The sequence below is a fragment of the Oncorhynchus mykiss genome, chromosome 17, assembly GCF_013265735.2.
Source record: "Oncorhynchus mykiss isolate Arlee chromosome 17, USDA_OmykA_1.1, whole genome shotgun sequence".
Lineage (NCBI taxonomy): Eukaryota > Metazoa > Chordata > Actinopteri > Salmoniformes > Salmonidae > Oncorhynchus > Oncorhynchus mykiss.
Genome location: NC_048581.1, coordinates 21743993 through 21768633, shown reverse-complemented (window position 1 = coordinate 21768633; position 24641 = coordinate 21743993). Strand labels below are relative to the sequence as shown.

The 24641-nt window shown below is 46.6% G+C and overlaps 1 protein-coding gene across 2 annotated transcripts in view; it reads right to left on the bottom strand.

The window, feature by feature from the left end:
* Window positions 1-270: 270 nt before the first annotated feature.
* LOC110495101 (glutamate receptor ionotropic, NMDA 2B) overlaps window positions 271-24641 on the bottom strand; it is a 119680-nt gene continuing 95309 nt past the window's right edge. Inside the window, exons 13-16 of one of the 2 annotated variants that reach the window (XM_036949373.1) lie at window positions 24449-24609; window positions 22514-22701; window positions 10119-10357; window positions 271-7565 (exon numbers count right to left, since the gene is read on the bottom strand). In XM_036949373.1, coding sequence (XP_036805268.1) covers window positions 4974-7565; window positions 10119-10357; window positions 22514-22701; window positions 24449-24609 — 3180 coding nt within the window. In that variant the 3' untranslated portion in view covers window positions 271-4973. The remainder of the gene's footprint in view (window positions 7566-10118; window positions 10358-22513; window positions 22702-24448; window positions 24610-24641) is intronic. The other variant, XM_036949372.1, reaches the window with a different exon arrangement.

Here is a 24641-nt window from a genome sequence, read left to right as displayed (position 1 = left end):
ATCCATAGCTCTGTCTAGGAAGTTGCAAGTGGTTACAATTCTCCAGCCCCATTATAAAAAATAAAACAAACGAAACAGGGGTGGGGAGGACACTTTTCTATTGTTTTAACTGCTGAATGACCCTTTAAGGTATTGGTCCTTCGAGCCAGATAATTCCAATATGTACAAAAACATATACATTATCATGAATCGCAGACAAATGAGAGACCATGAATGAATGTTGAAATCTGTTTAGAGGGGAAAAATAAGAAAACGTAGGAATTTCACAAATGACATGATTTCATGTTTATTTTTATTAATACTCAACACTTTGTTTTGTACAAAGAGACAAAAGAAGAATATTTCTTAGCACTTATTTTCACATCGACTGTGTTTAATTATCCTCATTTTAAATTTTATTAAATATTTAATCACAATTTGTATTATTCTTTAACACATGTCATTTCTTCCCATACAAAAATTAAAGAGTGACTGAAATGTTTAGTCATATATACATTTTCACAATCTGTACAGTTCTAGAAATGATTGTGTTATAATTTTCTACTTGGAAACACGTAAATTAAAGGGTTGCCAAAGAAGACAAATTATAACTTGTAAAAATGTAGTAGAGAGTCATGATGTTGTGCTTATGTAATAGCCACTAATGTCATTACCATTAGTTGTGTAACAAAAACAAGTGTGTATGCCGGTCTTTTACCAAATTAAAGTGAAAGGAAATTCATCAACTTGCTGTAAAAATAGTCTCTACTACTTTAGGTGTGCACTCTTTCAACAAATTACAAGCTTGCACATATGTGGCCTTTAATTTTTTATAAAACAATTTTAGCAGGGAACCTTCAAATCAAAGATGTCCCCCAAAAGGTTCGTACTTTCAGCCATTTTGTACACTTTTATTAAAAGTCTGCTAGAGGGAGGTAAGTTATTTACATACAGCACTACAATGCAGAACATCAGTCAACAGTTCTCTCTTTCGCGCTTTCTTTTCCACACACACACACACACACGCACACGCACGCACGCACGCACGCACACACACAGAGGTAATCAAGCGCATGTACTGAGGCACATACAACAACAGAAAGAAAGAAAGAAAGAGAGAGAGAGAGAGAGAGAGAGAGAGAGAGAGAGAGAGAGAGAGAGAGAGAGAGAGAGAGAGAGAGAGAGAGAGAGAGAGAGAGCGATAAAGCAACTTACTGAAGAAAGAGAGGTTTTAGGGAAAAACAAGCAAATACATTGAAAATCAAAGCTGGTTCATCACTTCATAAAAACGTTATACCAATACACAGGCATTTAATAATACCAATACCTTCACCTCATTCACAGGCATTTAATAATACCAATACCTTCACAGGCATTTAATAATACCAATACCTTCACCTCATTCACAGGCATTTAATAATACCAATACCTTCACCTCATTCACAGGCATTTAATAATACCAATACCTTCACCTCATTCACAGGCATTTAATAATACCAATACCTTCACCTCATTCACAGGCATTTAATAATACCAATACCTTCACCTCATTCACAGGCATTTAATAATACCAATACCTTCACCTCATTCACAGGCATTTAATAATACCAATACCTTCACCTCGTTCACAGGCATTTAATAATACCAATACCTTCACCTCATTCACAGGCATTTAATAATACCAATACCTTCACCTCATTCACAGGCATTTAATAATACCAATACCTTCACCTCATTCACAGGCATTTAATAATACCAATACCTTCACCTCATTCACAGGCATTTAATAATACCAATACCTTCACCTCATTCACAGGCATTTAATAATACCAATACCTTCACCTCATTCACAGGCATTTAATAATACCAATACCTTCACCTCATTCACAGGCATTTAATGATACCAATACCTTCACCTCATTCACAGGCATTTACAACCACACATCAAGAGGAGCAGAGAAGCCTGAACCTCTCTTATTACACTTATTCTGGTTCCATAATAAATCTGTTGAATCTATTTATGTCGTAGTAATTATTCCTATTGACAATTCTGTTGACTGAATTTGAAATATTTTAAAATTACAACAGTTTTGAGAGCAACATTCTATTTGTCTTTTTACAGAGACAAACACACACCAACAAAGATCAGAATCAATTCAATTGATTAAAAAGTCCAGATATCATTCCCAAACACCCACTTTTGGGATAAAATAGAGTCTAAGTAAAAAAGGGAAAATAAAACAATTCCACTGATGCATGCATGTCCTTACGAACACATGTCCTTATACACTGACTCAATATCATACACACTGACTTGTCAGTCATGAAAGAAGGAAAAATCTTTCCAAGTGTCAATGGGGATGTACAAGTATTGATCAACTAATCAATAACACTGATTGTGCTTAGATCGTACAATTTGGTTTGGCAAAATGACAAATCACTTAGCAACGTAATATTTTAGACAGCTATAACTTAAAGTAATTAATAAATAGAATAAATAAAATGAAGATATGGGGGGGTCCTAAATTGTATATTACAACAATTACATGGAGGTGAACACAAATACAGCGTGGACCTGGATATCTGTCTGTGATACATTGTGGCTTTGAGGTCATCTTCCATGGACATGAGGTTGTCATTGATGGAAGCGACCCAGAGACATTGGCAAAGGCATGATTAACACACCACTGGACTGGACAATGCTTATAGAATAGGGGGAAAATGGTACTTTCCACACTATGTGGAGATTCAACGTTTTTTTCCCCCATTTTAATCATGGCATCGGTTAGCTTTTCTCTACCTTCCACCAAGTACCTTCCAGGACAGTTGTGAGGACTATTTTCCAAAAGGAAAATACTGTCCAGTGCCTTCAATCACATTTGTAAATTCATAAGAGATTTGCCTTGATAGATGAAAAGTGGTTGTTCTGGTTGAAATATACAGAATTATTCAAATAAGGTTTTATTTTAAACGCAGAGATGAAGAATTCTTGCTAATACTAGGCTAATGGTAATCATGCCCTGGTCAAGTACTCAAGCTTTACAAACGTTATTGTCCTTTTATCCTTCTTATGTATCAAGCCATCGATGGAAGTTGCCAAAACATTCCATAATCATCTTCGGAAAAACGTTGAAAGTTTACTGAGATTTACTGAATGTTACATCCAGGCTGTCTTGTGTGGCCTGTATAAAGTGATTGATTTGTGTTGGTATTCACAAGGAAAGAAAAAAAGCTAACAAATAGTGAAATAGCGATTATTCTCCCCAATCCCCATATCAAGTGACCACCTTTAGTGATATCTGAGTTATCTCAGAAATGATAACACATTCTAAGTAAGTCAAACATGATTAGTGGTTTGATCAAGTCCTTGACGTGAATTAAGGAGTGACATACTGTATACAGTACAGTAGCAGTACAGTGATTGGGTGAAAGTAAATGAATAAACCAACTGAAACGTTCTTTCCTCCCTGTGTTCACAGCACACCACTCCCCACCCTTCTAAGAAATGTGTCTCGATAATATAGCAGCAACAGCTTACTGCCATGATACAAAATGAAATGAACTAACACGTCCTGCTGTCCGTCTCTCCATTCCCAGACCATGGTCCAACATTCCATCAAGACCAGATCTTAAAAGTAGACAACTGTCAAGTCCAATTGAAACCAACTCCATTCAATCACTTCCCAGCAACATATAGGCATTCAAGGGGAATTACAAATATTTAGCAAATACTGCATCTATGCCAAGTTAAAAGTACATTTTTAAAAAACAATACGAAAATTATAATGTGTAAGTTATAGTTTACATTTTGGGTATATAAGGGGGCCTTGTGATATGTTGGTATTTAAAATATGAAATCAAATGATTTATGGAAAGCTAAAGGGTGAGATAAGAGCCTCTTGACTAGCACCCGAGTGAAACGAGCAGAAAACAAAATATTCCATGATGCAACTATCTCTCCTTTCAGGTGGGTGGATCTCGTTGAAAGCAAAATCTCAGCTAAGCGGCTTCTCAGCGAATAACCACTTTATGAATTACTAGTTAATAACTGAATTGTCTACAGAATGAACACCCTTTCTACCGATAGGAGGAGGAGTCTTCATATCTTGATGATCGTAGTGGATTCAGTAAGGCACATCCCGCTCGGTATCTGAGATCACCACTACTCCCGACGTACTGCCAGGCAAAACAAGAAATCTAAACGGCAAACCAGTATGATGCCACATAAGTACTTTCTCCTTCACTATAAGATGTCAAGTATATGGAAAATGTACTCAGCAAATCATGCCTTTCACATACAGTATACTTTTTCACAGCACACTCCAAGAACAGAAAATATGGATAATCAAGAATTAAGAAGAAATCTGAATTACCTACTAAGTGTTGGTACTTGAGTAACATTTCTTCCTAACAAATAGTCTATTAGTCTCCTGTAATATGGTGGCCTAGCAAATCATTAACAACAATACAAATATATAACAACATGAACTATTCAAAAAAAAAAAGAAAACGAGCCCAAATGTTAAACAATATAATTATATTCAATAATATCATTAACAACATTATCAATACAATTATTGTTAGTTTACCCTGTTACTTCAAGAAAAGTATTTGATTTTTCATTCATTTGATTGTATTTCTGATAGCTAAGCAAAACGTTAGTTTTGGTGTAAGGAACAGCAGGCGAGCGGAAGAGAGGGAAAGATAAAAGAGGGAGTGAAGAAGGAGAGGAGAAACGGAGGAGCGGTTTCTCTCCTCCTCCCTCACAGTCTCAGAGTCAAGCAGCAGAATCCGCTCATTTCCTCATTAGAAGTCGTGTCGCTTTCTGTTACCCTTGACAGTTCCTTCACTCTCCTTCACTCTGTCCGCAGTGTCCATTGTCCAACTAACCTTCCTCAGTTAGAAATATGAGAACGATGTACGCAATGTAGCGTCTATTCGTTCTCCTCAGACGGAGAAGAAATTATCCTGTTCTCTAGCTCCATCTCTTTCTTTCAGACGTCAGACTCGATGCTGGAGAGCTTCTCGTAAACGTGGCCGTTGCTCGAGCCATTGAAAGGTGTCTGGCCGCCCTGCCCCACCAACCCTAACCCCCCGTCCCTGACCGGCAGTAGCTTGTTGCCTCCCAGTCTGGGGCCATGGTGGTTCCCCATGGGCCCCCCGAACCCTCCCCCGAGACACAGATCATTGGGGAACCTGGGGGTCACGTTGGACATGACCCCCGTCGTGGCCGACGCCGGAAAATATGAAGGCACCCCCATGGAGCCTCGAAAGTCCCCGCGGCTGTTGTTGAGGAGATGCTGTGGCGGTTGTTGCTGTTGCTGTGGAGACATTTTGACGTAGTACGGTTTGCCGCCATGTAATAGACACTGGTCGTCGCCGAAGGTTGGGATGAAGGGGTTCTGGGTCACCTTATCTGGGTAGAGAGATTTAGACAAGGAGTAAGTCCCGGCCCATTTGCCACTACCGCCCCCACCACCTCCACCTCCCATCATTCTTCTATCCCTGTCCCTCATGTCTTTCTCCCCCACCGACCGACGGTGCAACCCACCTTCTCCTCGTTCGCCTCGGAACAAGCTGAAGGAGGAGCCTCCTTTCGCCCTCTCCCGCTCACTACCACCCCGGCTGAAAAAGGAGGGACTATCTCTGTCCCTCTCCGCGTACTGGGCAAACATTTGGGCGTACGGGCTAACTCCCTCCATGTAGCGGTCTTTGTCTTTCAAGCTCACGCTTCTGGGTGGGAGGAGCTGCCCCCCTCCCCCTCCTCCTCCACCTCCTCCTCCACCCCCGCCCATGCGTCCGCCACCCCCACCCTTCTGCAAATCCACAAACGTGTCGTAGGAGTGTTGTCTCCGTAACACCCGCCCACCTGGCCCTAGCTTCCTGCGCTGTGCATGACTTTGTGATTGGCCAGCACCCCCCGCGTCACCACTCTTCCCCCCTCCACCCCCCATCTGGCTAAATATGAGGTTATCTTCACTGATGTCATACAGGTTGCCTGGTTTCTTACACGACTCGCACCGTTTGCAAGAAGCAGAGCTTGGACGACTATTTCCCCCTCCGCCACTAGCGCCCCCACCCCCTCCTCCCCCTCCGCCACTAGCGCTCCCATGCATACAGGTGCCCCCTCCCCCATGGTGAGAAATGGACTTCCCTCCTCCTCCCCCGCCACCACCACCACTGTGATTCCGACACTCCCAGTCACCCCCTGCTATGCCTCCACCCCCCACTTCAGACATGTTCTTCTCCCAACACGTGTGGGCCTGTTGCCCTGACGACCCCAAGCCCATTCCTCCGACTACGTCACTTTTACCCTCTGACTTCTTGGGTTTGTTACCTTTCAGGAAATCCTCCACAGGCACTAGGCTCTTACAAATGCCACTACCACTACTACCGCCAGCGACTCCTCCTCCCCTACCGCCCATCGGACAAGGCCCGTCGGACACATCCACATGCTCCCACTTGGCAGAGCCCTGCTTGGAAAGGACCTGCTCCGCATAGAACTCCCTCAGATTTTCTTTGTCGCGGAATAAGTAAGGTGAAGAGTTACCCCCTCCTCCTCCACCTCCTCTCTTCCGCTCAGAGGGGACCAGGGGTGGGGAGGCCGAGCGGTGTCCCAGGGGCCCGCGGGAGAAGTGGTGGTGGACGGTGTGATGGTGGGCTCGCCTCCGGTAATCAATCTCGTCCTGCTCCCGTCTGGATTTGGCTGAGGCGGGCCTCTTTTTCAAGCTGTCCCTGTACTGTTTACGCCTCTTGGCGTTGCCCTCCAGATTGCCATAGGTGATGGTGTGTGAGGAGATATCCGACACATCATCGCCCCCCGAGCCCCCGCCACCCCCTCCTCCTCCACCCATGCAGTACCTGTCGTGACCGCCCCTGTCGATAAACCCAGAACTGGACGCCCCGCCTTTGAAGGAGAACCTCCCGTAGAGGTCGTTCGACTTGAACTGACCCCCCTGCTGACCGGAGCCTGAGGCCGAGGTGTGGCCGGCGATCAGGTCAAACTTATTGGTGTTCCTGTGAGTCAGGGAGGCAACGCGGGGCTGTGTGGTGAATATGGGAGCTACCCCTCCCCCTAAACTGTCACAATCAAACATCCCTCCCTCCAATGAACTGGTACTGCCTACGCTACTCGGCCTGTTAGGCGGGGGGCCGGACATACCCAGAGCCAGCCCAGGTCCCGGACCTGAGTGGTGGTGCAGGTAATGGTCCTGGTACAGGTTGTTGTCCTTCAGGGGCAAGTTGCCAAAAGTCCTCTCCACCTCGCTGATGTAGTCGCTGAACATGTTGTCCTCAGGCAGGTAGGGCGGCGGCAGGGCCTTGCGCTCTTGCAAACTGCGCCGGTGCTCGGAGACGTCGTAGATGCTGGGCGACTCGCCACGGTGGTGGCCACCGTAGTCCAGGGCGCCGTGCGTGTGCGGCGAGCCGTTGACCCCCGGGATGGCGGTCATGTCCTTGGCTGTTCGGAGCAGTCGAAGGATGTTGGAGTGGGTGTTGTTCATGTTCATGTTCATGGTGGCCGATGGAGAGTCCATGGCCGACTTGTTCTCCTCGATCTGGACCCCGTGGATACAACTCCAGATGCCCTGTTGGAGGAACAGATGAATAGGGGGGATATAGAATGGTAGAGAAACAGGAGGAGAGGGAGAGAGAGAAAAACATGGGGAGAGGTGGAGCAAGTGAAAGAAACCAACACAAAGACAGATTGACAAAAACATAAATAGGGTAGATTGGTGGACGAGCATTAGAAAGCGGACGGGAGGTTGAAAGGTGAAAAGAGATGAGAGACAAAGAGAGAGAGGTTAATGCACTGCAGTGTTTCATCTGGCCACCTTGTTTACACACTATTAAACAGTAATAGTGGTGAGTTGATCAATACGTTCTCCCTGGGGAGCACACAGAGCTTTGGCCCCTGCAGAGGCTCAGAGCCTCTCCTCTCTTCCTCTCACTCAGACCCAGTGTTGGAGGGCAGATCAGAGACTTGATTGATAATGACAGGAGCGCCGTTAGCATCTAGTTTTGACAAACCAATCAATAAGTTGATTACTTTAAATTCAGCTGACAGCACTTTTCCTGGGGCAATCCAACCCCCCTCTCGTAAAGACACCGAAAGAAAATGAATCATGCAATATTTTTTTTATTTGTTTTAATATTCTGCAAAATGAAAGGCAGGTGTGGTTTTGTTGAAATGTTACGTCATTATCTGGTTGTGATTTTGGCATTGTGAGGACAGTAATTCTAAGAGGTGACACCTGCCAACAAATCAAGGCATGTATGTTAGGATCAGCGCTGGGGGTTGGCGTTTCTCATGCCATTCCAGATTTAAAAAAACGAAATATCATTGCCTGCCAGTGAAACGTGTGTCACTGTTCATCAGGGGCGTCATGTCAAAGTCACTCCTCTCCCCTGGCCCCCTGAATTCATTCTTCTACTCTTTCTTTGTGGCTTTTTTTGTCTTATTTTATCTCCATTGCCTCCTGGTCGCCATGGTGAAGCTTCTCCTCCAACGGGACTTTCTTTATCTGTCTACGCATGTCCACACAATCCCTCTGTAAAGGTGATAGGACAGAGGTTACTGGCACATCTTTCCTTTTGTGCTCCTCTGTTCCTTCTGTTCCCCTTTAATGTTTTTTTATCATTCTTTTTTCACGGACAGGTTTCCTTTTCCTCGCGTCGTAGGTTATCTGTCCCTCTCATCATATGCCCTCTCTTTCTTTCTGTCCCCTTCTCTCTCTCTCTCTCTCTCTCTCTCTCTCTCTCTTTCTCTCTCTCTCTCTCTCTCTCATCACCCCTATCTCTCTCTCTCTCACTCTCTCTCTCTCTCTCTCTCTCATCACCCCTATCTCTCTCGCTCTCTCTCATCACCCCTATCTCTCTCTCTCTCTCTCTCTCTCTCTCTCTCTGTCTGTCTGTCTGTCTGTCTGTCTGTCTGTCTGTCTGTCTGTCTGTCTGTCTGTCTGTCTGTCTGTATGTCTGTATGTGTGCAGATTGGTTGAGCGTGATACTTCCTCTGTCCCTCCACAACTGGAGCACTAAACCAGGCATAGAAATCTGTAATAGACTAATGTCTCTTGCAGGCGACAATAATTAGACGAGGGGTAGTCTGTAATAGTGTAGAGGGTGAAAATGAACGCTGTAACGCAACTGCCAAATAACATCAACACCTGTACACTTGAACCAATAAATACTGCATTTGTATTCTATCGAAGCTCTCCCTACACGTAAACTATTTTATGTACTTTGAATAAAACCATTATTGCTGTATTACAGTGTAACTATTGTCGAGCTCCCAAAAGAGGAAGGATACAGTAGAGAAAACTGCTTTTTCAAAATGCTCAAGAGGATATAAGAAAAACCTTTCGTAAGAAGTTCAGGCAGGTAAACATTTGCGACTGTTTCTGAAATGAATGATAATTGAGTTCAATGAGCGTGCAACAACAAAAACATTCCCCCCTCTCTTAAAAGGTAACATTATGCAAATGTAATTGTTCCTCAAGCAATTGTTTTTCATGCGTAAACAAGCTCTCTGACATACAATAATAACTGCCATGACAACTGCCATGGTAAATGACCCGCATAAACAGCCTTCAGAGCAGACCCCATTTAAAGACGCAACAACACCGGGATAAAGTTTTGTTTTTGCCTTTCTATACAACTGGAATCAGTGGGCATGTAACTAACTGTAAGAGCCTTAGCGTTAGTGTTATGTATTAAAAGGGCTTTCAAAAGGCCCATTGGCGATGATTGTTATGTTAGTTTTGCTAGCACCGTTAGCACGGATTAGCCTGAATTCGATTAGCGTTCACAATATCAGTAGTTATACTCGTTTTGTTATCCTTGCTCAAAGGGTATCGTCACAGTTAACAAAGTATCATTAGCTTATTAGTATAGGTTTTATTATGCCGCGTTCACGTCATGTCAGCTTACTCGTTGTAGAAAGATTATACTCAAGTTTCTCACTTGGGAAGTAACAGAATCAACTAATATTAAGCCCTACGCAAATAACTTAGGTTAATTTGAACTCAGAAGTCCCAAGTTTCCGACATGATGTGAACGTGGCATAAGCACAGAGTGTTAGCCACCTGACCAGGAAGTACCGGTCTGGTTAAAGACGTGCTCCAATCCAGCCAATAACTCACCCTGCTGATGGAGAAGGTAAAGCCTGGCTTGCCGGTGCAGTAGCCCATGAAGCAGAAGCGCAGTTGCCAGTAGAAGGCATGCTCGGCAATGAAGGTGATGAGCGACAGAGCCATGGCCGCCCCCAGCATGTAGAAGACACCTGCCATGTTGTCCACGTCCAGCTGGCTGCTCATCACCTCGTTCTTCTCGTTGTGGCAGATCCCCGTCAGCCACAGAGCCTCCAGCTCCTCCATCTCTCCTAGGGGGACAAGCATGCGATAGAGGGGGTTAGGAGGGGTTAGCAGGAGGGGTTAGGTTATGATAAGGTTAGGGGAGAGGGGGTATATAGAGGGGTTAGTTTATAATAAGGTTAGGGTGAGGGGTATAAGGAGGGGTTAGTTTATGATAAGGCTAGGGTGAGGGGTATAAGGAGGGGTTAGTTTATGATAAGGCTAGGGTGAGGGGGTATATGGAGGGGTTAGTTTATAATAAGGTTAGGGTGAGGGGGTATAAGGAGGGGTTAGTTTATAATAAGGTTAGGGTGAGGGGGTATAAGGAGGGGTTAGTTTATAATAAGGTTAGGGTGAGGGGGTATAAGGAGGGGTTAGTTTATAATAAGGTTAGTGTGAGGTGGTATAAGGAGGGGTTAGTTAATGATATGGTTGTAGGTTAGGGGTTAGAGGGGATATACGGTGGGGATGGGTTAGGTTAGGAGAAGATGGAAAGAGAATATAGCTAGGTGCTGAAAGGAAAGGTGAGGTATTAGAATAGTATAAGGCATGAGTGCTGAGGGATACAGTGCAGAGGGATACAGTGGGGAGGGATACAATGGGGAGGGATACAGTGGGGAGGGATACAATGAAGGGGGGTCCTGTAGAGAGGGATACAGTGCAGAGGGATACAGTGGGGAGGGATACAATGAAGGGGGATCCTGTAGAGAGGGATACAGTAGAGAGGGATACAGTAAAGAGGGATATAGTGCAGGGGGATACAGTGCAGAGGGATCCTGTAGAGAGGGATACAGTGAAGAGGGATACAGTAAAGAGGGATATAGTGCAGGGGGATACAGTGAAGAGGGATACAGTGGGGAGGGATACAATGAAGGGGGATCCTGTAGAGAGGGATACAGTGAAGAGGGATACAGTAAAGAGGGATACAATGAAGGGGGATCCTGTAGAAAGGGATACAGTCAAGAGGGATACAGTAAAGAGGGATACAGTAAAGAGGGATATAGTGCAGGGGGATACAGTGAAGAGGGATACAGTGAAGAGGGATACAGTAAAGAGGGATATAGTGCAGGGGGACACAGTAGAGAGGGATACAGTGAAGAGGGATATAGTGCAGGGGGATACAGTGAGGAGGGATACAGGGAAGAGGGTTACAGTAGAGGGGGATACAGTGAAGAGGGATACAGTGCAGGGGGATCCTGTAGAGAGGGATACAGTAAAGAGGGATACAGTAAAGAGGGATATAGTGCAGGGGGATACAGTAGAGAGGGATACAGTGAAGAGGGATACAGTGAAGGGGGATACAGTAGAGAGGGATACAGTGAAGAGGGATACAGTGCAGGGGGATCCTGTAGAGAGGGATACAGTAAAGAGGGATATAGTGCAGGGGGATACAGTAGAGAGGGATACAGTGAGGAGGGAAACAGTGAAGGGGGATACAGTAGAGAGGGATACAGTAGAGAGGGATACAGTTGAGATGGATACAGTAGAGAGGGATACAGAGAGGAGGAATAAAGTAAAGAGGTATACAGTGAAGAGAGATACAGTGTTGAGGGATACAGTAGAGAGGGATACAATGGAGAGGGATAAAGTAAAGAGGGATACAGTGAAGGGAGATACAGTGTTGAGGGATGCAGTGGAGAGAGATACAGTGTTGAGGGATACAGTAAAGAGGTATATAGTCTAGAGGGAGACAGTGAAAAGGAATATATTAGAAGGATACAGCGAAGAGGGATACAGTAGAGAGAGATACAATGCAGAGAGATACATTGAAGAGGGATACCATAAAGGGGGATACAGTGAAAAGGGATACAGTAGAGGGATGCAGTGAAGATGAATACAGTAAAGAGGGATACAGTAGAGGGATACAGTGAAGAGGGATACAATAAAGATGGATACAGTAGAGGGACGCAGTGAAGAGGGATACAATAAAGATGGATACAGTGGAGGGACGCAGTGAAGAGGGATACAGTGGAGAGGGATACAGTGAAGAGGGATACAGGGTCGAGGGATACGATACAGGGGGATAAAGGGAAGAGGGATACAATGAAGATGGATACAGTGGAGAGAGATACAGTCTAGAGGGATACAGTTAGAAGGGATACAGTAAAGTAGGATACAGTAGAGAGGGATACAGTAGAGGGATGCAGTGAAGGGGGATACAGTAGAGAGGGATACAGTGTAGAGGGTTGTGCCGTGGCGGAGATCTTTGTGGGCTATACTCAGCCTTGTCTCAGGATGGTACGTTGGTGGTTGAAGATATCCCTCTAGTGGTGTGGGGGCTGTGCTTTGGCAAAGTGGGTGGGGTTATATCCTTCCTGTTTGGCCCTGTCCGGGGGTGTCCTCGGATGGGGCCACAGTGTCTCCTGACCCCTCCTGTCTCAGCCTCCAGTAATTATGCTGCAGTAGTTTATGTGTCGGGGGGCTAGGGTCAGTTTGTTATATCTGGAGTACTTCTCCTGTCCTATTCGGTGTCCTGTGTGAATTTAAGTGTGCTCTCTCTAATTCTCTCTTTCTCTCTTTCTTTCTCTCTCTCGGAGGACCTGAGCCCTAGGACCATGCCTCAGGACTACCTGACATGATGACTCCTTGCTGTCCCCAGTCCACCTGGCTGTGCTGCTGCTCCAGTTTCGACTGTTCTGCCTTATTATTATTGGACCATGCTGGTCATTTATGAACATTTGAACATCTTGGCCATGTTCTGTTATAATCTCCACCCGGCACAGCCAGAAGAGGACTGGCCACCCCACATAGCCTGGTTCCTCTCTAGGTTTCTTCCTAGGTTTTGGCCTTTCTAGGGAGTTTTTCCTAGCCACCGTGCTTCTACACCTGCATTGCTTGCTGTTTGGGTTTTAGGCTGGGTTTCTGTACAGCACTTTGAGATATCAGCTGATGTACGAAGGGCTATATAAATACATTTTATTTTATTTTGATTTGATACAGTAAAGTAGGATACAGTAGAGAGCGATACAGTATAGAGGCATACAGTAAAGTAGGATACAGTAAAGAGGGATACAGTATAGAGGCATACAGTAAAGTGGGATACAGTAGAGAGGGATACAGTGGAGAGGGATAAAGTGAAGAGGGATACCGTGAAGTGAGATACAGTAGAGGGATGCAGTGGAGAGGGATACAGCGGAGAGGGATACAGCGGAGAGGGATACAGTGAAGAGGGATGGAGTGAAGAGGGATACAGTGGAGAGGGATACAGTAAAGTAGGATACAGTAGAGAGGGATGCAGTGGAGAGGGATGGAGTGAAGAGGGATACAGTAAAGTAGGATACAGTAGAGAGGGATACAGTGGAGAGGGATACAGTAAGGTAGGATACAGTAGAGAGGGATACAGCGGAGAGGGATACAGTGAAGAGGGATGGAGTGAAGAGGGATACAGTGGAGAGGGATACAGTAAAGTAGGATACAGTAGAGAGGGATGCAGTGGAGAGGGATGGAGTGAAGAGGGATACAGTAAAGTAGGATACAGTAGAGAGGGATACAGTGAAGTGGGATACAGTTGAGATGGATACAGTAGAGAGATACCGTAGATATGGATACAGTGGAGAGGGATACAATAGAGGGATGCAGTGAAGAGGGAAACAGTAAAGAGGGCTACAGTAGAGAGGGATGGAGTGAAGAGGGATACAGTTGAGAGGGATACAGTGAAGAGGGATGCAGTGGAGAGGGATACAGCGGAGAGGGATACAGCGGAGAGGGATACAGTGAAGAGGGATGGAGTGAAGAGGGATACAGTGGAGAGGGATACAGTAAAGTAGGATACAGTAGAGAGGGATGCAGTGGAGAGGGATGGAGTGAAGAGGGATACAGTAAAGTAGGATACAGTAGAGAGGGATACAGTGGAGAGGGATACAGTAAGGTAGGATACAGTAGAGAGGGATACAGCGGAGAGGGATACAGTGAAGAGGGATGGAGTGAAGAGGGATACAGTGGAGAGGGATACAGTAAAGTAGGATACAGTAGAGAGGGATGCAGTGTAGAGGGATGGAGTGAAGAGGGATACAGTAAAGTAGGATACAGTAGAGAGGGATACAGTGAAGTGGGATACAGTTGAGATGGATACAGTAGAGAGATACCGTAGATATGGATACAGTGGAGAGGGATACAATAGAGGGATGCAGTGAAGAGGGAAACAGTAAAGAGGGCTACAGTAGAGAGGGATGGAGTGAAGAGGGATACAGTTGAGAGGGATACAGTGAAGAGGGATGCAGTGAAGAGCGGATACAGTTGAGAGGGATACAGTTGAGAGGGATACAGTGAAGAGGGATACTGTAAAGGGAGATACAGTGTAGAGGGATACAGTAATGAGGGATACAGTAGAGAGGGAAACAGTGAAGAGGGATACAGTAGAGGGATGCAGTGAAGAGGGATACAGTAGAGGGATACAGTAGAGAGGGAAACAGTGAAGAGGAATACAGTTGAGAGGGATACCGTTGAGAGGGATACAGTGAAGAGGGATACTGTAAAGGGAGATACAGTGTAGAGGGATACAGTAATGAGGGATACAGTAGAGAGGGAAACAGTGAAGAGGGATACAGTAGAGGGATGCAGTGAAGAGGGATACAGTAGAGAGGCAAACAGTGACGAGGGATACAGTAGAGAGGGAAACAGTGAAGAGGGATACAGTGCAGTGTACTGTATTTAATATTGTGAGACACTGACTAAGTTGCTTCTGATGTCTTTGATTGTTATTGTGACTGTGTGTGTGCATGTGTGCGTTCGTGCGTGCGTGTGTGTGTGTGTGTGTGTGTGTTATTTGTCACATGCACAGAATACAACAGGTGTAGACTTACAAGCCCTTAACCAACAATGCAGTTACAAAAAATTGAGTTCGTAAAATATTTACTAAATAAACTAAAGTAAAAAAATAAAAATCTAATCAATCAAAAAGTAGCACAATAAATGTACATAACAATAACGAGTCAATGTGCGGGGGTAAAGGTTAGTCGAGGTCATTTGTAAAGTGACTATGCATAGATAATAAACAGCGAGGAGCAGCAGTGTAAAAAAAAAGGGGGGCGGGGGGGGGGGGGGGGGGGGGGGGGGGGGGAGTGGGTCAAATAGTCCAGGTGGCCATTTGATTAGTTGTTCAGCAGTCTTATGACTTGCGTGACTGGAGTCTTTGACAATTTTTTTGGCCTTCCTCTGACACAGGCTAGTATATAGGACCTGGATGTCAGGAAGCTTGGTCCCAGTGATGTACTGGGCTGTACGTACTACCCTCTGTAGCACCTTACGGTCAGATGCCTCTCAGTTGCCATACCAGGAGACCCATGCTAAATCTTTTCAGTCTCCTGAGGGGGAAATGGTGTTGTCGTTCCCTCTTTACAACTGTCTTGGTGTGTTTGGACCATGATAGTTTGTTGGTGATGTGGACACTTCAGCCCTTTCAACGTTAACGGGGGCTTGTTCGGCCCACCTTTTGCTATAGTCCACGATCAACTCCTTTGTGTTGCTCACATTGAGGGAGAGGTTGTTGTGGTCTCTGACCTCCTCCCTATAGGCTGTATCATCGTTGTCGGGGATCAGGACTACCACTGTGGTGTCGTCAGCAAACTTAATGATGGTGTTGGAGTCGTGCTTGGCCACGCAGTCGTGGGTGAACAGGGAGTACAGGTAGGGACAACGCATGCACCCCTGAGGGGTCCCAATGTTGAGGATCAGCCTGGCAGATGTGTTGTTGCGTACCCTTACCACCTGGGAGGCATGTCAGGAAGTCCAAGATCCAGTTGCAGAGGGAGGTGTTTAGTCCCAGGGTTCTTAGCTTAGTGATGAGTTTAGTGGGCACTATGGTGTTGAACACTGAGCTGTAGTCAATTATCATTTACTTTTTTATTTCACCTTCATTTAACCAGGTAGGCCAGTTGAGAACAGGTGTATTTAACCAGGTAGGCCAGTTGAGAACAAGTTCTCATTTACAACAGCGACTTGGCCAAGATAAAGCAAAGCAGTGCGACACAAACAACAACACAGAATTACACATGGAATAAACAAACATACAGTCAATAGAACAACAGAAAAAGTCTATATACAGTGTGTGCAAATGAGGTAAGGAGGTAAGGTAATAAATAGGCCATAGTAGCGAAGTAATTACAATTTAACAAATTAACACTGGAGTGATAGATGTGCAGATGATGATGTGCAAGTAGAAATACTGGTGTGCAAAAGAGCAAAAAAGTAAATAAAAACAATATGGGGATGAGGTAGATAGCTGGATGGGCTATTTACAGATGGGCTGTGTACAGCTGCAGCGATCGGTAAGCTGCTCAGATAGCTGGTGCTTAAAGTTAGTTGACTGAGTCGAAAGCCTTGCCAGGTCGACGAAGACGGCTGCACAGTACTGTCTTTTATCGATGGCAGTTATGATATCGTTTAGTACCTTGAGCATGGCTGAGGTGCACCCGTGACCAGCTTGGAAACCGGATTGCACAGTGGAGAGAGGTGGAATTCGAAATGGTCAGTGATCTGTTTGCAAATCACTTGGCTTTCGAAGACTTTAGAAAGTTAGGGCAGTATGGATATAGGTCTGTAACAGTTTGGTTCTAGAGTGTTACCCCCTTTGAAGAGGCAGCTTTCCAATCTTTAGGAATCTTGGACAATATGAAAGAGAGGTTGAACAGACTGGTAATAGGGGTTGCAACAATGGCAGCGGATAATTTTAGAAAGAGAGGGTCCAGATTGTCTAGCCCAACTGATTTGAACAGGTCCAGGTTTTTCAGTTCTTTCAGAACATCTGCTATTTGGATTTGGGTGAAGGAGAAGCTGGGGAGGCTTGGGCAAGTAGCTGCGGGGGCTGCGGAGCTGTTGGCCGGGGTTTCGGTAGCCAGGAGGAAAGCATGTCCAGCCGTAGAGAAATGCTTGTTGAAATTCTCGATTATCGTGGATTTATCGGTGGTGACAGTGTTTCCTAGCCTCAGTGCAGTGGGCAGCTGGGAGGAGGTGCTCTTATTTTCCATGGACTTTACAGTATCCCAAAACTTTTTGGAGTTAGAGCTACAGGATGCAAATTTCTGCTTGAAAAAGCTAGCCTTTGCTTTCCTAACTGACTGTGTGTATTGGTTCCTGCCTTCCCTGAAAAGTTGCATATCACGGGGACTCTTCGATGCTAGTGCAGTCCTCCACAGGATGTTTTTGTGCTGGTCGAGGGCAGTCAGGCCTGGAGTGAACCAAGGGCTATATCTGTTCTTAGTTCTACATTTTTTGAAAGGGGCATGCTTATTTAAGATGGTGAGGCAATTACTTTCAAAGAATGACCAGGCATCCTCTACTGACGGGATGAGGTCAATATCCTTCCAGGATACCCGGGCCAGGACGATTAGAAAGGCCTGCTTGCAGAAGTGTTTTAGGGAGAGTTTGACAGTGATGAGGGGTGGTCATTTGACCGTGGACCTATAGCGGATGCAGGCAATGAGGTAGTGATCGCTGAGATCCTGATTGAAAACAGCAGAGGTGTATTTGGAGGGCAAGTTGGTCAGGATAACATGTATGAGGGTGCCCATGTTTACGGATTTAGGGTTGTACCTGGTGGGTTCCTTGATAATTTGTGTGAGATTGAGGGCATCTAGTTTACGACTGCCAGGGTGTTAAGCATATCCCAGTTTAGGCCACCTAACAGAACAAACTCTGAAGATAGATGAGGGGCAATCAATTCACCTATGGTGTCCAGGGTACAGCTGGGAGCTGAGGGGGGTTTATAGCAGGCGGCAACAGTGAGAAACTTATTTCTGAAGAGATTCATTTTTAAAATTAGAAGCTCGGACTGTTTGGGTATAGACCTGGAAAGTATGACAGAACTTTGCAGGCTACCTCTGCAGTAGATTGCAACTCCTCCCCCTTTGGCAGTTCTATCTTGACAGAAAATGTTGTAGTTGGGGATGGAAATCTCAGAATTTTTGGTGGCCTTCCTAAGCCAGGATTCAGACACGGCAAGGACATTAGGGTTGGTGGAGTGTGCTAAAGCAGTGAGTAAAACAAATGTATGATGTTAACATGCATGAAACCAAGGCTTGTACAGTTACAGAAGTCTATGAACAGCATTCTCACATGCAGCATTCTCACAAGGGTCCTGGTGTGTGCAACACATGTCATGTTGTGTTATGTCCCCCCAACACATCCCCCGTCACAGATTATCTTCATTAGTCATTGACTATGCAAGTCGCTCGTTATCTGGTCTTGATGTGGGAAACAACAGCCTCGTGGGACTTCTGCTAGTCCTTGGGGTCTGGGAGGAAGTACACACACAGTCATGTGATCGCCGGTCCCACCCGAAAATATGTCCCCATAGCCCCCCCTCCGTGCCCTGGAATTGGTGCTGAGGGGGAGAGGAGGGAGATTGGGGAGGACATGTCCGGTGAGATTTGTTTGATGTGAGCCACCAGTCTGTATCTCACCAAAGGGGATTTCCCACTCCCCTAGTGCTTGTGTAACTAACAGTGTGCTAACTCACTCACTGCCTGGACAGTAGCAGATTTTGCCTGCCTGGTTGTTAAGACTTCCTGATAAGTATGCCACAGGAAGGACGTGAAGAAAGCTCAGCAGGTTGTGTCAAGATGACTTTGCGCTCCTCAGATGTAGGACATGCAGTCTTTGATTTGACCTCAATACTCCTCTACCTACCCCTGCACAAGACCCGGTTGAAATATATTTTCACAAGACTTGAGCAGTTCTTGTTTTCGTTGGCCCTGTAGAATAGAATCAATGGAGAAGTCCTACAAGTGTCCTACTCAATCAAAGCTATTCACTTCTAAGTATGTGTTCCATGTACAGATGTAGGATCTTAATTTGATCACTCTTATGTTGCTGAGAATTTTCCAGTGCTGCAGGAAATGCTAATGAGCTTATTGATTTACATAAATTCACTGAAAACCTGCACTAACACAGGGTTATATTAACAGTATTGTATGTAGCCTACTTTTGTCCAGCTAATAACCTAACCACCGATCAAGCAACTTTATGGACTAAACGTTAAAATCCTGTTTATGAAGGATTATTTTAACCACAACAGTACTGGTCTAATTAAGATCCTACATATGTATGTCCTAGTGTATACCCCCACCAGACCTCCACCCCACCCCAACAGACCTCCACCCCACCAGACCCCCACCAGACCTCCACCCCACCAGATCTCCACCCCACCAGACCTCCACCCCCACCAGACCTCCACCCCCACCAGACCTCCACCCCACCAGACCTCCACCCCCACCAGACCTCCACCCCACCAGACCTTCACCCCCACCAGACCGTCACCCCAACAGACCTCCACCCCACCAGACCACCCCACCAGGCCTCCACCCCCACCAGACCACCCCACCAGACCTCCACCCCGCCAGACCTCCACCCCACCAGACCTCCACCCCACCAGACCTCCACTCCCACAGACCTCCACCCCACCAGACCTCCACCCCACCAGACCTCCACCCCCACCAGACCTCCACCCCACCAGACCACCCCACCAGATCTTCACCCCAACAGACCTCCACCAGACCACCCCACCAGACCTCCACCCACACCAGACCACCCCAACAGACCTCCACCCCCACCAGACCACCCCAACCAGACCACCCCACCAGACCACCCCACCAGACCTCCACCCCCACCAGACCTCCACCCCACCAGACCACCCCACCAGACCTCCACCCCCACCAGACCACCCCACCAGACCTTCACCCCCACCAGACCTCCACCCCACAAGGCCTTCACCCCCACCAGACCTCCACCCCACCAGACCTTCACCCCCACCAGACCTCCACCCCCACCAGACCGTCATCCCAACAGACCTCCACCCCCACCAGACCACCCCACCAGACCTCCACCCCCACCAGACTTCCACCCCACCAGACCTTCACCCCCACCAGATCTTCACCCCAACAGACCTCCACCCCCACCAGACCACCCCACCAGACCTCCACCCCCACCAGACCTCCACCCCCACCAGACCATCCCACCAGACCTCCACCCCACCAGACCACCCCACCAGACCTCCACCCCCACCAGACCACCCCACCAGACCTTCACCCCCACCAGACCTCCACCCCACCAGACCTTCAACCCCACCAGACCTCCACCCCACCAGACCACCCCACCAGACCTTCACCCCAACAGACCTCCACCCCCACCAGACCACCCCACCAGACCTCCACCCCCACCAGACCTCCACCCCACCAGACCACCCCACCAGACCTCCACCCCCACCAGACCTTCACCCCAACAGACCTCCACCCCCACCAGACCATCCCACCAGACCTCCACCCCCACCAGACCTCCACCCCACCAGACCACCCCACCAGACCTCCACCCCCACCAGACCTCCACCCCACCAGACTACCCCACCAGACCTCCACACCCACCAGACTTCCACCCCACCAGACCCCCACCCCCAGCAGACCTCCACCCCCAACAGACCTTCACCTCACCAGATGTAAGCATGCCCACCCTTGATGTTATCTGAATACACTCCAGATGCACCAGAGGCTGCCACTTAGAACTAGGACACTATTCTTGGCCCCCCTGTCATCACATGATGTACACACATGACACAAGCACACATACAACCACACACACACCTCATGACAGACACACACACTTACACACACACGATACACACACGAGACAAACATAGATAACCATGTTGTATGGATTATAACAGGGGATGACACCTTAGCAGACACTCAGTGAGGGTGAGCTCTTTACTAGTTTATATAAAGTGTGTTTTAACGGCGCGTTAACGTTTGAATGAAATGAACGACTGATCACATACATTTGGCAGTAGATCTCAGACCTGGGTTCAAACTCTACTTGAAATCTTTCAATTACTTTGAGCGTTTTCTCTAGCCAGCCTAGAGTTCCTTCCTAGGTGGGGTTTAGAGTTTTGAGGATATTCTATTGGTCCATTACGCCAGTCAAGCACAGGTAAAGTATTCAAAATGAGTACTTAAACCCAGGTCTGGTATATACTGTAGAGATATATGCTACTGTATGTGAAGCTCACTTTCAGTGGTGAATCCAAATCCCTAGCCTCTTGTATCAAGAGACTTTCAACGGTCTGAAACAATCTGGACCATATCCCTCTCACACTGTAATGACCTCCCATTCATTATAAAAACTGGGACATGCTATGATAGAAAATGTCAAGTACATTCGAGCCATTGTTGTGTGTGTGTGTGTGTGTGTGTGTGTGTGTGCGTGCGTGCGTGTGTGTACTGACCATGTCCATTTATAAACACTGAGTGCACTAAACATTAAGAACACCTTACTAATATTGAGTCCCTTTTGCGCACAGAACAGCCTCAATTCGTCCACAGCGATGCTGGGCCATGTTGACTCCAATGCTTTCCACTTGTGCCAAGTTGGCTGGATGTCATTTGGGTGGTGTACCATTCTTGATACACAAAGGAAACTGTTGAGCATGAAAAACCCAGCAGCGTTGCAGTTCTTGACACACTCAAACCGGTGTCTTGCCCATTCACCCTCTGAATGGCACACATACACAATATATGTCTCAATTGTCTTAAGGCTTAAAAATCCTTCTTTAACCTGTCTCTGTCCCTGCTTGAAGTGGATTCAACAAGTGACATCAATAAGAGATCTTAGCTTTCACCTGGATTCACCGGGTCAGTCTGTCATGGAAAGAGCAGGTGTTCCTAATGTTTTGTACACTCAAGTGTATAGAACGTTTCTCTGAAGGCGGTGAGGTGATCATCCAGGTATCTTGTCAAGACCACTCAGTGTTTCTACTATACATACCATGGACTCTAGATAGGACACATTGAGGAGTACTATATATAATACATCTAGGCCAATGGAACTCAGCAGTGTAATTAAGACTGTGGTATCCAGCATCCTGTGTTCCAATCCTGGGATTCGACAATGCAAGTGGGAGATGAACTACCAGCCAGAAGGAAGCTGGTTTCAGATCCCATGCACCCTCTCCTGCCGTTGTGCCCTTGAGCAAGGCACTTGCTGCTAAATGTGTAGCTGCAGGGGTGCTGTTCTGTGGTCGGCTGAAGCTGTGCTCCTACCCAAAATGTGTGTGTTGTGTGTTTGTGTGTTGTCTTGGGAAGTGGGAGGGGAGGAGGGAGCAGATGAAGAATTTCTGTCTCTGCAGATGGACTAATAAATGACTATTCAATATTCTACTCTACTGCCGGACTACGATCGCATGTCAGCTGAAGCTTTACCATCGCCGAACAGCATGAGGATGGCCAGATCCACTGCTCTCTTCCAGCCAGAGTCCTTCTGGATGGCGATGCCGTAACCGGTGGTGGCGAACACCTTCCCGCTGCCGATGGTCACCAGTTTACAGCCCTCGTCCCTCCCGGCCATGTAGTTCAACACAGCAGCATCGTAGATGAAGGCATCCAATTTACTGAGCAGGAGTAGGGAGGGAGATAGTGGAGGATAGTTAGTTGTCAGTAATGGTCAGGCTTAGTGTTAGTAATTGTAGATATTGGTTATTTTCAGGGTTAGGACTGAACCAGTAAAACTCCCAGAGTTTTCCTGGTGAGATCACATGATCTGGAAAAAACTGCAGGGCCTAGTAATGAGAGATATACTGAACAAAAATAGAAACGCAACATGCAACAAGTTACAGTTCATATGAGGAAATGAGTCAATTAAAATAAACTAATTAGTCCCTAATCTATGGATTTCACATGACTGGGAATACAGATATACATCTGTTGGTCACAGATATCTTTAAAAACAATGGGCCTCAGGATCTGGTCACGGTATTTCTGTGCATTCAAATTGCCATTGATAAAATGCAACTGTGTTCATTGTCCATACCATATTCCCACCGCCACCATGGGGCACTCTGTTCACAACGTGGACATCAGTAAACTGCTCGCCCACATAGCGTCAAACACAGGGTCTGCGGTTGTGAGGCCAGTTGGATGTACTGCCAAATTCTCTAAAACGTCATTGGAAGCGGCTTATGGTAGAGAAATGAACATTAAAATGATCTGGCAACAGCTCTGGTGGACATTCCTGCAGTCAGCATGCCAATTGCACACTCCCTCAAAACTTGGGACATCTGTGCAATTGTGTTGTGTGACAAAACTGCACATTTTAGAGTGGCTTTTTATTGTGCCCAGCACAAGGTGCACCTGTGTAATGATCATGCTGTTTAATCAGCTTCTTGATATGCTACATCTGTCAGGGGGATGGATTATCTTGGCAAAGGAGAAATGCTCACTAACAGGGATGTAAACAAATTTGTGCGCAAAATTTGAGAGAAATAAGCTTTTTGTGCGTACGGAACATCTCTGGGATCTTTTATTTCAGCTCATGAAACATGGGACCAACACTTTACATGTTACGTTTATACTAAGTAAGTGACCTATGACAGGTTTAGGTGACCCACAACTCATCAACTCCCCAATGGCTAGCTATCAGTTCAACCAGCTCCCTCCCAACCAAGCCAAAATAAGAGAAACCCACAGATGGCTATATGAAGCTCTAGTGTTCTAATCCGCACTCTGCATTCTTAATTCTTGGAAAGGAAGAAGGGAGGCGACCATCACATCAGATCAGCTCTCAGCCTCCACCAACCACCACCAGGCTGTTGCTTGCTGCTATTCTGAGCTAAGGAGCAGTGGCAGGCAGCAGCAAGCAACAGCAGCAGCTCTGCTAGCTTCCCACCCACCAACACTCCCTCCCTCCCTCCCTCCCCTCCATCCATCCCTCTCTCCCATTCTCCCTACATCCCTCCCTCTTCCTGGCCCTCCCTCCCTCCCCTCCATCCATCCATCCCTCTCTCCTCTCCCTCACCTGTTCTCCCTCCATCCCTCCCTCTCCCTGGCCCTCCCCTCCCCTCCATGGGGCGGCAGGGTAGCCTAGTGGTTAGAGCGTTGGACTAGTAACCGGAATGTTGCGAGTTCAAACCCCCGAGCTGACAAGGTACAAATCTGTCGTTCTGCCCCTGAACAGGCAGTTAACCCACTGTTCCCAGGCCGTCATTGAAAATAAGAATTTGTTCTTAACTGACTTGCCTGGTTAAATAAAGGTTAAAAAAATAAAAAAAATAAAAAATAAAAAAAAAATCCATATCTCTCTCTCCTCTCCCTAACCCTCCACCCATCCGCCCCTCTTTTCCCTCCCTCTCCTTCTCTCACCCTCCCTTGAGGCTTGCCAGGGCCTCGTTCACATTCTTCTGGTGGAAGCTGGTCATATACTGGTGCATCTCTGGGTAATTGTTGCGGATGTTCCGTTCCGTGCTTCCGTTGGGCACCGTTCCGAAACGGAATGGCGGGGAGAAGGCGTTGGGTTTTTGGAACTGTGGGGGGGGGGGGGGGGGGGGGGTTCCGG